General features: G+C 39.3%; 2 protein-coding genes across 4 annotated transcripts in view; one reads left to right on the plus strand and one right to left on the minus strand.

The window, feature by feature from the left end:
• LOC134532068 (uncharacterized) overlaps nt 1-15,918 on the minus strand; it is a 422,005-nt gene that overhangs the window by 180,033 nt on the left and 226,054 nt on the right. For both annotated transcript variants that reach the window (XM_063368249.1, XM_063368250.1), the window contains exon 3: nt 15,146-15,238. In XM_063368249.1, the coding sequence (XP_063224319.1) occupies nt 15,146-15,238 (93 nt within the window). The remainder of the gene's footprint in view (nt 1-15,145; nt 15,239-15,918) is intronic.
• The window catches only part of LOC134532070 (uncharacterized), a 566,709-nt gene that overhangs the window by 103,668 nt on the left and 447,123 nt on the right, over nt 1-15,918 (plus strand). The gene's annotated exons all lie outside the window — the stretch shown is intronic.

Consider the following 15,918-nt stretch of genomic DNA (forward strand, 5'->3'; position numbering starts at 1 on the left):
TTGTTAATTCACACACCCTAAAATACCTTTAGTGTGCGAATTTCGCATGGATCAAGACAAAGGAAAAATATGGCGTCTTACAAGAGCATCATGTAAGACTATGGAGCCTAGCCCAATACGTCAAAAATAATATATGTATACATATATACATATATATATAGTTGTGCGATGATTGGCTGATAAAATAATATTTTTAAATTAATTGGAAGGTACTGTATCACATTTCAAACAATTTTTCCAACGTGTTGTTAATTCACACACTATAAAATACCTTTTTAGTGTGCGAATTTCACATGGATCAATATAAAGGAGAAATATGGCGTCTTACAAGAGCATCATCCATTTAGCATACTACCATGTATGTATAGTACATGCAATACTGTGGAGACTAGCCCAATAAGTCAAAAATACAATATATACATATTCATAGTTGTGCAATGATGTGCTGATAAAATGATTAAATTTTTAAATTAGTTGGAAGGTGCCGTATAACATTTCGAACAGTTTTTTTCTTGCTTGTTGTTTTTGTACATTTCTTAAACAAACATCTTTTCACTACAGAGGCATGGTTCAGCTCCGACTTCCAAGTCTTTTACCGACTTTGCGAAACACTTTACGTCATAAGTCGTCTTGTATTCGAGTGATGGGCCTGCGACCGACGTTAGTGGGTCGAATACTGCACCCAACTGTGTGGTGACAAAATTCAAAACAAAACGTAAAATGCAGAAGAGCTATATTGGAGAAGTTACAGTAAGATCCCTCGTCTTCAAATAATAAAATGTCAAGGAAAACTCAATAAAGAACAGAGGCGTATTTGCGTCAGCAACGCAAGGCTGTGCACTAACGCACATACGGGATTATCTGGCGGAGAAATGAACATAAATATGTAATACAATTTCCTTTGAGTGCTTTCAATAATCAGTACAGAGTGTATCATCATTTAAAAATTATTTTGTAAACAAGATTTTTAGCTTTTTTCACTCTTATAAAAATACCGTTCTAAGAAACGGAGTGCGTAAAAATAACCACACATCAGCCCTCAGTGTATTAATATTTTATTTTCGTAATCAGACACAACTCGGATATCTTGGGTAGTTTTCAAATCGCGATGTTTTTTGAAGCGTAACATCTTAGCTGCCGGTATACGGCATTTGGCGGGAGTAATTTCATGAATGGAACGGAAGTCGCGTGGAACGGAAATGTGTAACCACGGTGGTGCCATCTGTTAGAGGCGGCGCGAGCCAAAGTTCACAAAGCCAAAGGGAAACTTTACAGTAATAACTGTTTAGTTATTTTTAACAAGATGGGCAGTATTTTGATTTTGATTCGATAGTTTACGTAGCTACTGCTGCAGCGAATTCTAGCGGCGGGTGCTGAAACTACGTACGTGTGATTCTCGTTATGAAATGAAGTCGAAAACACATTTTCGGAATATTTTTCATACTTGGCATTATTTTTAAGAATCCTACATTAAATTTCGTGTCCGAGTTTCGTATTATAAGTGTATTTGCAACATGATAAGTAGGGGCAGGCATTTTTCGCGAACAGATCTGAACACTTATTAGACTGCAACAATGTATACCCGCACCTGTGGTTTCTTCCTTGTGATTGACGGCCGTCTGGGAGAGAATTCGTTGCCTATTCTGACCGAGCCACTCAGGACGCGTTTGCTACCGCACTAAATCACTGTGATTGGTGTTGTTACAATCGATATGTACCTGGGAAAAACTCACGCAATCACGAAACACAGACGATGCTACAGTGTTGTAACTTTCATCTAGTCTCGAAATCATTTCGCGAAATCTGCATGCCCCTAATGATAAGACTTTAATTTGCTCGTTACCGAGGTTAGATGTTACTAATCTCTGGCGGATACTGACAGACTCGCTAACATTTTTTTTTTTTTTTTTTTTTAAATTTCCGCACAACTGTCGCGAAGAGAGGTTTAGACTTTAAATTTTATGGATATTTCACCACGAGGCTGCCTATGAATTACATGCAAGTTTCCTCTGTTTGCGCCCAGGTAGTGATGGTAACGTACCAGAGCCGTCTTGTCAGGTGGTGTAGCGGCAGTGTGGGCAACCCTGAGAGCGAAGCAGCAGGCGGTGATGGGGGGGGGGGGGGTGTTGGCCCGGCGTGTAATCAAGCCGTGATGAGTGTTAATGCCCTCCGGGGTTCGGGCATGACGAGGGGGGTGAGGGGGGGAAGGAGATTGCACGTCACGCCGCCAGGCGGCAGCAGCGGCTAACGCTGTTACCTGCTCGCTCCTGCAAGCCTCCCCCCTCCTTCTACCTCCCGCCATCTCCGTCAGAACTCGGCCATTTTGTCGCCCTCGCACCGCATTTCTGTGTAATCCACAGTATGATCCGTGCGTGTAGAACATTCCAAACCATAGCGTATGACTAGGGGCAGGCATTTTTTTTGCAAAAAAAAATCTGAACGCTCATCAGACTGCAACAAGGTATACCCGCACCAGCGGTTTCTTCCTTGTCATTCGACCGAGCCACTTAGGACACGTTTGCTCCCGCGCTGTTTACTGTGATTGGTGTTCTGATGGTAGACATGTGCATGGAAGAAACTCGACCAATCACGAAACACAAACGATGCTACAGTGTTTTAACTCCCAGCTATTATCGAAATCTTTTAGCGATAAATGCATGCCACTAGGTATTACTCATAGGCTCGAAGTCCCCCCGGTAAACTACATACTTTGTAAGATTTTAACCTATCACGAATATAGGTTCAGCCTTTAAATTTTATAAATATGTTACAATGAGGCTGCCTTTGAACAACATGTACGTTTTCTCTTCCTGAGTGGTAGGACCGCAATTTTAGTGAAACGTACTAAATCTATGCCCGTATCCCACGCGGTTTCAGCCAGGAAGAAAGATGACGTCTTACACAAGCGGAAAATGTGCATTTTACCATTCATCGAGTTGGCATATAACGATGGAGTCTAGCATAATGATAGGGTATTTAAGTTATATTATCATAAGTATGGGTGGTGATTCATCAAGGAAATTATTTCCGTAATTCATCGTAACTTATTCGTCCTCTTATAAATCGAAGATATGATTTATTTGCCCTAGTTATTTCAGGGCGAAGCATGGATATTTTATTTTATTGTGTGTGTTTCCTTATTAGCCATGCTGACGGTGGCTCAGGCTTGAAAAAAAATTTTTAATGGACTATCAAATTTATTCACGATATGGCGTTTATTCTTCTCGAAGCGATTTCGAGACTAGCTGAGAGTTAAAACACTGTAGCAACGTCAGTGTTTCGTAGGGACCGGAAAAATTCTCGGCTTCAATGACCTGCAGGATGAACTCCATAGTTCTACGTACACTCGGTCAAATGCCACCCACTCATTGGCTGCTGTCTTGTGAGACGTCCTAACGTAGCAGCCTGTGATTCGATAAAGCTTTAGTCGGGTGTTTCTCATTGGCCCAGCGTCATCCAGGTGAGTTGTGAGCCAATAGCAGAGGCAGCACTGAGGTATAACTATTTGTATTTTAGCCTATTGCGAAATGAATTCACGAATTTTTTCCGGTCTCTAGTAATTGGGCGTGTTCTAAATGGCCTGGTCAAATACGGCAATGGCTTCTCTTTCAGACTGCCGCAAACTGCAAGCAAAAAAAAAAAGAGCTGGCACGGGCATACAGAACTGAAGTCTAATGGACGCTCAGATATTTTTTTTTTCGCAAAAAAATAAATGCCTGCCCCTATCCATCAGACTGTGGAATTTAAATCAAAGTGTCCGGTCCGAGGAGTATCTTTCTCTTCATCTCCCGTACAACTACGAGCTGGCTGCTCCGATTCTCGGGGCTTCGTCCAGAGAATGGACATTTGTAACGGCCGCGCGGGTTTATATTCGAATGAATGTTTTATTCGTCAAGAGTGGCGTCTGCTGCGGGGTCGGTAGGGAGGGGGCAGGACCCAGACTCCAGATGCGGCCACAGGTCGTCAAGTCAGACGTGCGCCCGCCCGCGAGCTATAGATTGTCAAGCGAGACGTGGGCCAGCCGTAAAGCCATTGTTATTCACAGTTTAGCAGTTATAAATAGAGACCGGAGAAATTCGCGGGTTCAATGACCTCCAGGATGGACTCCAATATCCTGTACACACTCAAGCAAATGCCAACTGTTCATTGGCTGCTGACTTTTGAGTCGTCTCGACTGGGTGGCTTGTGATTCGACACTTCTACGAGCGAGGGTCTCTAATTGGCTCTCATTCCTCCAGATAAACAGTGAACCAATGACAGAAGCAGCACTAAGGTATAATTATTTTAATTTTAGCATAAGACGAAAATAACCCGCGAATTTTTCAGGTCTCTATAGTTATAAACAAGGAGAAATGCTACTCGCTAAAGTACGGAGAAACCCCCGAATGACCTCCACATGGGGAGCCCAAGAAAAGAAACGGGCTCCCTATTTGGAAGCCACCCTGGAAGGTTTTTTGTTTCCACCCTCCGTCTCTTTGGTAGCCTGACTTGTTGCAAGGGATTGTATTCATACCAGAAATATGGAGGAGCCGGGGCACGAACCCGGGTCCTACAAGTCACAAGGCAGGCGCTCTACCCCAGAACCAGAGTGGTAGAGCGGATACTTGCAGGCTTATTAAACACTGACATGCGGCTTACACAAGCGATTATGGACTGCATACGTAAATGATGTATGTAAACCAAAACTGACAAATAAAATATTTACAGAGAAAGGCAAAGTTAAGTAGTAAAATAAAATAAAGGAATACACAAGGAAGAATAAAGCAGGTATTGATTTAAAGTTTTTGAATTTACATTACTTGGTCGTATATCCTTTCCCTCTAAAATAATTTTTAGTAGCAGTATTTCAACTGTAACCTGTTCAATATATATTGTTTGTGCTGTGCTGAAACATAACAACATTATAATTTTTTTTCATTTTGTTGCAAGAGATTTGAAATAAAAAAGTCATTCTGATTATGTGAGATCTCAGTTTTAATTTTAAACACAGGAAAAAATTTAAAATTTGCATCGCATGCCTTGCTTCGTCAGAAACAGCTGCATTTTTACGCAGACTTAAACGAGATCTACAATTTTGCACTTTTTAACCTGTACCTAGGAATAAAGGAGGACAATTAGGTTTAGTGCAAAATTTCACACAATATTTTATGTTTTATTTTAAAAATTGTATCACAGGTATAACCACCGAATTTAACATTCCTGTGGCTACTGTACGTCTAATATTTTTACTGAATAATTAATTTCCTAAAAGTACGGATTGACAATTAATATTTAGGGTACGCTGAATTTAAAAAGAAAAACATGCGTACATCTACATAGTGTAGCATAGTTCAAATAATCACGCATTATCTGTCCAACAACAACTATAATAGTAACAATAAATCCATACCGGGGGTAATACACGACTGGGCGGTTTATTGAAATAACGGGTTAAAATATGATATAGGCTAATTCTTCGAAGTTTTGTATACGTTAGTGATATTGCAAATTACAGTCGGTGTGGCCAGCTTTCTACCCGGGCTACATGATAGAGTAACGACGAAATCGCAAGCAAATCCAAATAATCAATCGCCATCGATATTGTTATCAGCGGTTGCGACATAAAAAAATTGGTTGTCTGTAAAGTCGGTTTACGGACGATAGTTTAACGTGACGACGTCATAACAAAACATTGATGAAATGATTGCATACTTTTATGAATAAAATTGAATCATCTTTATTGAATTGTCACTATTTTGTATGGATAAAAAGAAGGAGTGAAATGAAATCTACTATTTAATTGATAAATTTACTTTCATTTGCACACATTAATTCAAATATGTTTATTACTTTAACTATAACTTTTATACATGTTTCCTATTTAACTTCTTCCAATCTGTGTTATTCTGTTAAGGATAGGACGATGATAGGAAAAGTAGGAAACGAATGGGAGTGTTTCAAGTTTTAATGTGCCTCGAAAAAGTCAAATCGATGGTTTGTTCCAATCGAGTGGAAGAGAGATATAGATGCGGCGCAAGTGTACAATGAGCGTAACGGGACACAGCGTAACAGGACAATGTGCGTAATGGGACACTTTTTCGTGCGTGCAGCCGGCGTTCATCGATTTATTAGACGTTGATACGTCAAAAAATTCCCATTGGTGACAAACAAATTATTTGCTGTTCCGAAAGAGCCGGTTCATCACAAGTGGATCGCCCAGCCAGGAGAGAGGTTGGCAGAACGATGGTGTTCCACCTCCGACCAGACACTAGTCCGGGGCGGGTGGGAGTTGGAGCAGAAAAGTAATATAATTTTTTTTTGTTACTCTCCTGGAAGACGAATGAACGGCAATTTGCAATTGGAGTGCGGAAGGGGAGGGGGAATCTTCCCGAGGGGAGGGGTAGGGATGCAGAGGAATAACAGCCGCGGCGACAGTGTTTTATCTGCCGGAGTGGCTTGGGCGCGAATGTAAGGTGGCGGGGAGGAGGGGTGAGTTTTATTTGGAGGAGGGGAATGGGGGTTGGTTTTCCGCCGGAAAAGAATGGGGAGGGGAGGAAGCGGTCTGTAAACACTCACTCCCGGCTCGGAAAAGGAAACTGCGAACACGTTTCTTCGGACGGGCGACCATGCATCACCGCGATAAGGTAATTACAACGCCGTCCATTACCTTTCTCTCCCCCACCCACCCTTTCCAAAGGGCTGTCCACCCCTCACCCCCCGAGTTCCACGGACCGTGCGGTGACTGCCCGCCGATTAATATCTGCCCGGGGAGAAGTTTAGGGGTGGGTGAGGAGGGGTTGTTACGTCTCCCCCCTCCTGCGCCGTCCCAACCCCAACCTTCATCGCAACAGCATTTTTTCCGGTCTCGCCGGCGCGGCGGCGGGTTTAATTCACTTAGCCGGCGGTTCCTTCCCCGGGGGCGAGTTGCGAGTTCGACCGGGCCTAACTTCGCGGTGCTCGTCTCCCATTGGTGGCGCTGAGACTCCGCCCCCCCCAGGGAGGTCTTCCAGCGGGACAGCGGCGTCTGGTGCTTGGGGATGCACTTCCTCTACTTCAGAAGAAGATTCCTGTGAAAACCACTACCACTTTCTACAGCACGTGGATGTATTCATATACTTTACACCCTAACGGGATCAGTTACCTGGTGGAGTTTTGATGTATTCATGAGGTGTGAGCCTAATAACTTAACTTGCATGTATATACTGAGTATATCTTACATTTATTAATCGATGTTTCGTTCAAGCATAATTCATTTAAATCAATAGAAAATAAATTTTATTACTAGAGACCTGTAAAAAATCGCGGATTCATTTCGCGATAGGATAGAGTCCAAATACTTTTGACATTATTTTGCTTCAGTGATTGGGCCACAGTTTATCTGAAGGACTCTGGGCCAATGAAAAATCTTTAACAGAAGAATTAGCGAATCTCGATCATTCCAGTCAACAGGTGTTACGAGTCGGTAACCAATCAGCAGATGTAATTTGCACGAGTGCATAGAGGATCATGGAGTCTAGCCTTTAGGGATTTGAAATCGCGAATTTTTCCGGTCTCTATTACTAATTAATTAGACTTCATCTTTTATTGGGCGCGGTTAAAACTGGAAAGCTATCCAGGAAACGGTTTACAAATAATTTTAACTATTGGAGGTACTGGGACAACACCGAACATAAATGCGCGGGCAAGAATTCGTACCTAGTATTACTGTGAACACTATTTTGTAGCGATTGAGTTGTTTTCATGTAAATGAACAAATATATGTAATTTTACACGAATATTTCTGTTCCATTTGCAGGAAAAAATCACAGTGTGGAAAGGGGTCCTGGGCTCGAGTACCGGATTAGCCGGGTGTAGGTATGTTTGTATCCGTCTTATTATAAGTACACAACTTACATATTCCACAAATTGTTCAATTTAATTTTTTTTTTTTGGTCAGTCGGAATTGCTGGTTACACAGTATGTCAAAGAGAAACCTCAATATTTTATACAGAAAAAAGCCAACTTTCTTTGATATTGGCTGATTTTCGCGTGTTTTTCTGTTTGTTAGCTTATTCAAGTTTTCGTGCAAGTCTCTATCTATGACATACACTGTAACCAGCATTGACGTATGTAAAAAAAATACATTTCAAATCAATCTTCCCCAATGCAATAACCATTCAAAGAACGTAACTGTTTAATGAGAAAATATGCCAAACTTTCACTAACATGGCATTTAAAAAAAAAGAGTTGAATGATAATGCCTAGTTGGTAATAAAAATTGACAAATGAGCCAAACGTGGAATTTTTCACAAGTGGATCAATCTGTTGGAAGTTGCCGTGAGCGAGTGGGTTTATTCGGGGTGCTTCCGTTTTCCCACGCCTCCATCCATTCAAACCTGACTGCACTTCATCGTCTCTGATGAGCAGATGTCGACGAAGACGTTAAGCCCTGATTCATTTCATTTCAAATCCGAAAGGCAACAAGGATTAAACTGTTTACAGTAAAATATTTGTTGTGCTAGTATAAAACATTATTTTTTTTTAAACTAGTTTCCTTATAAATTAATCATTACAAGTAAATTAAGGCCCCCTCCTACCTTGGCACATATAAGGAATGCAGTGATTCAGATTTAACAACGGTTCAAGATATCCTCGTGGTGACTTGTTTGCGAAACGCACTCAGGAATATTCCGAGAGTGAACGAGTATTTCGATTTCCAGAATTTTTTAAGATAGTTAAAATTGCTATAAGGCGTTATTTCAGAATAGATTTTAGGCATGAAATATCTTGGACGCAAGTAGCGCCCGTCCCTCCCCTACCGGTACAAGGAACTCCGATTAGCGGCAGCCCTCTCTGTGCCTCTCAAGCAGAGATTAGAGAAAGTTACAGATGGAGCATAAGCTCTGAGCACTGTGGCCAGTTTGTTCAAGTAAGAAGATGGCGGCCATTTGTTTATATAGTATATAGAAATGTAGTTTACTACATACCCTTGTACACAATCATTTTTCTCGAGTCAACAGCCTTTATTTGTTTAACATTCATGCACTTTTCCACCACCATACATACATCACTTATGTGAAAATACGATTTTCTTCATAGAACAATATGGCGGTGACCTGCTTCCCCCTTTACGTCCCCTGGCTTCAGCAGAGATACCTACGAACTGTGTTTATGTGCTCCATCTGTAACTTTCTCTTATCTCTGCTCTCGAGTGTTCGGGTAACTATTTCGCCGTTGTTCTGGCGGCTTCTCGGGTGTTCAGTCGACTTGAGTACTGCGGTACCTACACAGGGCGGGCCGCACCTCAAAGGTTTACAAGGCGGCACCGACCTCCGGTAAGTGAGCGACAGAGGCTGGTGGCGACAGCGGGGTGAGGAGGGTCAGTGACCCCTTTGGCGAGCGATAGTGGGCGACGAGAAAGTAGTGAGAGACAGTGTGTTCGGACGGAGGTGCGCGGTAAGACACGAACAACAGAAAGAGGGGGTGGGCCTCTTTCATGCCTAGATCCGGTGGCGAGATTGTACGTGAAATCACGAAAGTTTGATTTGTGAAAACAGACTTTTAAATTTTTTGCAACTAAAGTAATAGTGTAGATATTAGGAAATAATAAACTCTTCAGGTAATTGAGTGGTCTATTATTTTCGCACCTGCGTTTTTTTCCTGTTTGTAACAAAAAGTTACCAGCATATCAGTAAGTGTAAATAATCAGGAAAAAAAATATTCTATACTCTATATAAATTCTATATTCTATTCTAAATATGCAATATTCTAACACTTCTATAAAATCGATATATTACTCATTGATTTCTGTTAGAGATACCTGATTTGTCGGGTTTGTTTAACAGTTTGTTATAATTTGAGCTTCAATGATGTTTAGCAGATTTATTTTACTTCTGGGTTATGGCCGTTGAAAGTTACTTTACAGCACTCAAGTGGTCAACGTGAAAGATGCAACTGTGTTACTGAACACTCATGATTAGCCTGAAATTAGCTACTACAATTTTAATATTATATTAATAACCAATTTGCTAAGGTAAATTTACAGCATTTTGAAAAAAAAAATACCTTTGACAGGAGACTTTTCCGTGAGATACACGTCACTTTAGATATAATTATTTACACGGCCTACAAATGAAGTTGAAGCCTTATTTTGCTTCTCCTCTGAAGAGGATACGAGTCCATACGAGTCCTTGCGGTTGAAGGACTTCATCCCTGATGGCGGTTGGCAGACTCCACAGCGGAACAAAGGCAGAGCGACTGCTCCAAACCCCAGGGCTGGCAACGTGACAAGAGGCGTGCGACCACCAATACCAGGTTGGGCAAACCCGCAACAAAAAAAATCCCTTTCGGCACAGCCTACGGGTGTAAGTAGTTTTAAAAGTACCCATTTATTACAGGAAAAGAAAATTCTAGAAAAGTCTGGAACATCAATCCAAAATTATTTATTACAAAAATGCTCGTATTCCATGCCGCAAAATGCTTCGACTGTTATTTACTTCAATGCATTCAGCATTGAACAAATTAAAACTAGTGTCATACTATATTTTTTAAGGTAGTTATGATTTGTTTGACCTTCAGACGCAATATTTCATACTTTGCACTAATACTTGGTCGTATAAAAATTGGTTTTGAACCAAAAGTTGACACGATTTAAAATGCTTGAAACTAATTTGAACGTATTTGATAGTGTAAGTATTAAGTACTTTATTTATTTATTTTATTTAACCCTAGTTATTTCAACCACTTTTATGTAGTAATAGTTAATCCCATCAAAAATTGTTTCTGGAATTTTTTTTATATAATATTTAAGATTATTGATATAAATTATAACGGATTTGATAGTGTACCTACTAAAAGACTTCTGAGTATTTTGTCCATAAATCCTCTTTTTCCGTCGATTGCCGTTATGATTGGTCGTATCAAAAATTTATTTTGACAAAAGATTTTGGTTTTACTCTAACTAGGTGTTTTAACTTCACAGGGATGTATATTTGTCATATTAAGAAGTCAAACGACACTTCTGTTTTTTCAAAAAAAAATAATTTCTCTTTTTCTATCCGTTTGGTCGTAATTTTTCCATTTACGAATTCGAGAGAGATTTTCATTTCTTTAATTTAATTGTCAGTTTGTAAGTGCTATGTGAAAATTACGGCAGTTAATGTGTCAATAAAAATTATATATATGTATACACTTTTGAGATAATTGTTTTGGGGTCTAAGGGCCATGAAACTAAAACTATGTAAACATTTCCCAGAATTCACACTACGGTAATGGTTACACTAGGTAGTATTTCTTATAATTTAACTTAAACAAATGTCCCGTTTGTGAACGAATGAACGATAACATTTATGTTCGTGACACTGTGCTCTCAGTTGAGGCCAGTCTACCTCAAAGTTTGTGGATTTAGGAACTATCGGATTCTACACCATATTGTATTTTCACACATCGTTATTTCATACTTCATACATTTCAGTGTGAATTTTTTCGCAAAAACAAATCTGAACGGTCATCAGAATGTATTGACGTATTCCTTGTAATTATCGCTTTATTTTGTCTTGGGCATTCAGGAAGATTTTTTTTCCACACTGAATTAAACTGAGCCAATCACGAAACACAGAGGATGATTCAGCGTTTTCACAAACATGACTATTCTCGGTGTCTTTTAGCAAAAAGAAAATACTTAGTTTAATCTTTCCCTCACGTCTCATTAGAGCATTCTAGTATCGGGAATTATAAACGCGAGGCTAATGAAGCTTGGAAATGTCAATCGTTGTTCTAATGAAGTTGTGAGTACGTGTATGGCCATCAACCAAGGCAACTATCTACGTTAAGGTTGCGCTGACAAAAAAAAAAGTATTTCATGGTGACATTAGCGTTGACATCTTATGTCGGGGAGATGGGTTGTGACATGCCGGTACCCAAGATGGCGGCTGAACCCATGAACGCAGTGTTAGAACTTGGTGCAATTATACCAAAACACCACAAAGACCAGCAAAATAGTTTCATGGCGGCCAATTATTATTAATATTTTGGCCGTGGGTGCCAAAGACAATTGGAGATAACTAAGTACTTATTTTCAACAACGAACTATTGCGATGTCATTACAAAACAATAAATTTCGTCTTCACCGTAATACGTTTAGCAAAGGGAGATATTTTAACAGATATTTTTTTTAATCCCAAAATTTAAAAAAAAATTAAGTTCAGGCACACACCTTTCAAAACAAAGAATGTAAAAAATTCTTAGCAATTTCAGTGATTTGCAGAATAAAATCTTAAGAATTATGTGTGCTACAAAAGATCCCGTGACAGTAATATATTATTGTGTTTGATTAAAAAAGGATTGGTGCAACAGCAAGTTTAATTTAAAAAAAAGATAGTATAACTGAATTCCCCAGGAAATTTGACATTAAAGTCTAGATACCGATACTGAGAATACGTTAATGGAGTCAATAGTAAATGCGGCTTTTGGTAATGGTGCTTTAACGTAAGGAGTCGTAAATAATATATTTGACTCAATTGTGTTCAAAAATTAAATATTTATTTAGTATTTACCGCAATTTCATAGTATTTACTGTAAAAAAAATTTCTGTAAATTTACTGTAATTTCTAACAAAGACTAAATAAATGACGCACAGAAAAAAATGTTATGTACTTTTACAAAATATTCCTTTCGAAACGTGGTTCCAAGAAATAGTTTGAAATACAACAAAGATATTGTAACTTTATACAAATCATGGCTATGGTTATTTTAGCATATATTAAATACATTTTTCGAGATAATACATAATATTTCTAACGACAATCGGCTCATAATTCTATATTTTAATTGACTTTTCATTCAAGCATATATATTTTAAATATTAAACAATTTCACTTTATTTGGTTGTATCATGCTTATTATGTCCGCAGTTATTACTGGAAAGCTATTCAGGGACCGGTTTACAAATAACTTTACCCCATTGGAGGAACTGGGACAACACAAAAGCATAAATTCCCGGGTAAAAATCTGTATCTAGTAAAACTGCGTACACTATTTAGTAGTGATATAGTTTTTCTACGTGTGAATGTATAATTTTACAGGTATATGTTATTTGTACATGAATATTTCTGTTACATTTACAAAAAAATACAGTGCAGCAGACATCTCAACAAAAAAAGCAGTGGAATTTTTAAAAGGATAACTGCGGACTGTTCATTTGCCCGAGAAACGTCTGAGGAAAACCTCATTCATTAAGACACACGATAAAGTTTTGCCTGCATCAGACTTGCTAAGTAAACTGCGGTGCTGGGGCATGCAATCTTCTTGTAAATAATGAAGACGGCAGTGTTTCCAGTTACACGACAAACTGAATTTTATATCCGACATCCGAGCAAAGGAAGGTTGAGCGCGGGCTTTTCCGCATGCCATTTCCCAACCGTCATACACACTCTCTCTTAGCCGCAACTCTGTTCTCCCTTCTTTCCCTTCGCGCAGACTTCCTGTGATCCCTCTGACACGAGGCAGCGGGGCGGAATAAACCCCCTCCGTCTGGCGGGCGTCAGGCGACATGGCATTAAACTTCCAAGAAGTGTAACAATTTGTTCAGCGCGAACAACAGTCAACAGCGCCACGCACCGCGAACAGAAACCTTCTCTCTCTCTCTCTCTCTCTCTCTGCCTCGCCGGAGAACTCGCTCCCGGCGCCTGCCGCTGTGTCGTTCCGCAACGCGCAACGCAGATATGCAAATAATTACCCTGCCTGTCTACCCATCAGGCGCTCGGGGTTGTTCAAACATTAATATTCACTGAAACGTCTAGAGCCGTGATATTTAATTATGAGCACTAAAAAAATTAACTTTTCTGGCCCAAGAGAAACTCCATTTTGTATATATTAGAAATATTTTCCATTTCTTGGAACTCTGAAAGTATAAAAATATTGCATTTAATTAGTTAAATTCCTTTAAATTTAGTTTCAGTTTTTTTTCAGCTGAACCGATAATTATCGTTCAAATTAATTTTGCATTGCATATTGAGAACGGTTCCTAAATTATTTTTAAATAAAATATCATTATAAGCTGTACTAACAAAGTAGATTTTACTTGATCAAATCTCAAAATCTAATATCATGTACTCAACTAAATAAATTATCAGTTGGTAAGTTTTTTTTATATTGTTATTCATAATTTATGGTTTAGTTGAGACTTTTCCTCAATTTTCGTAATAAAGCGAGCAAACAGTAACAATAATTAAAGTGTGTTTATAGTGACACTGAGTTGCATAAGGACACACCGCATCCTATTCTACTATTGGACAGGATGCTGTCAAATGTCGTATCATACACGAGAGTGGTAGTTATCTGTATAATTAAAACTTATTTATGAAAATTATAACAAGAAAAACTGATAAATAAAGATAGTGTGTCAAACAGCATGCTTCAATATTAGTTTGAGTTGGTCAGATTTTATAGCAGAGTATTGTAATCACATGGTATCGACCAGAATTAAGTCATGCTAATCTACAATTTTTTGACGTGACGTCTAATAAATCAATGAACGCCGGCTGCAAGCACGAAAAAGTGTCCCGTTACGCACATTGTTCCGTTACGCTGTGTCCCGTTACGCTCATGGAAAGGTTGCGCCACTTCTATCTCTCTTCCACTCGATTGGAACAACCATCGATTTGACATTTTCGAGGCACATTAAACTTGAAACACTCCCATTCGTTTCCAACTTTTCCTATCATCGTCCTATCCTTAACAGAATAACACAGATTGGAAGAAGTTAAATAGAAAACATGTATAAAAGTTATAGTTAAAATAGTCTCTTCGTTAGAGTAATAAAAATATTTGAATTAATGAGTGCAAATAAAAGTAAATTTATCAATTAAATTGTGGATTTCATTTCACTCCTTCTTTGTATCCATACAAAATAGTGATGATTCAATAAAAATGATTCAGTTTTATTCATAAAAGTATGCAATCATTTCATCAATGTTTTGTTATGACGTTGTCACGTTAAACTATCGTCCGTAAACCGACTTTACAGACAACCAATTTTTTTTTTTTATTTCTGGTCACTTGTAAGCGTGTGGAAACTGCCTGGAGGAGGCTGCTGCTCAGGGGCTTGTGGTTGTGTTGTCGCCGAGGGGACCACGTGGCGGCGGACAAGCTCGAACGCGGCCGAAGGCGCCCGAGTGTCGACACTCACCGACGTCAGAGGAGCCGCCCCAGGTGCCTTGCTGCGCCTGCTTCGCCAGCTTGTTGATGGACTCCACGTACAGGCGCGACGCCGCGGCAGCCCCTGGAACACACGCAACACCGCAACGCGTCACGCACCGCCCGGTTGCAGAGCGCAGCGCCGCAGGCGCACTACATATGCGAGTCTCCCACTCGCCAGAGGGAGACAGTTTAACATGTGACCTCAGTGACGAGAGAATTAGTGTTTTTTTTAATATATGAAACTCAGAAACTAAAAATTAAAGATAGAATCCTTTAAATTAATATCTTTGAAAGATTTGTGCAATGGGAGTGCATGGCTTGATATAAGCTTTTGGACATACGCCATTGCTATGTACATGTATGTCTGTAGAAGAAAACTACAAAAAAAACACAAATAACAAAAAAAAATTAAGCAAAAATTTGTTGTTGTCAGGATATAAACACCACACAATACTCCACAACATAAATATGGTCAACAAACAAAGAAAAACAAAGAAAAATGGGCTAACAGAACGAAAAAAAACCCACAAATGATGACAGCACAAAAATAGCGAACCTAATAAATTCAGCACAACAGTTGAAACGAGACAAAAACACAGCAAAACGAAAAGATGAAACAAACATAATAGTTTTCCAAGAACAGAAGAGAACAAAAAAACCCTCAAATGATGACAGCACAAAAATATTGAACCCCCCAAAAAAATTCAGTACAACAGTCAAAAGAGACAAAAACACGACAAAAAGAAAAGACGAAAAAACACA

The sequence above is a fragment of the Bacillus rossius genome, chromosome 5 (genome assembly GCF_032445375.1).
Source record: "Bacillus rossius redtenbacheri isolate Brsri chromosome 5, Brsri_v3, whole genome shotgun sequence".
NCBI classification, from domain to species: Eukaryota; Metazoa; Arthropoda; class Insecta; order Phasmatodea; family Bacillidae; genus Bacillus; species Bacillus rossius.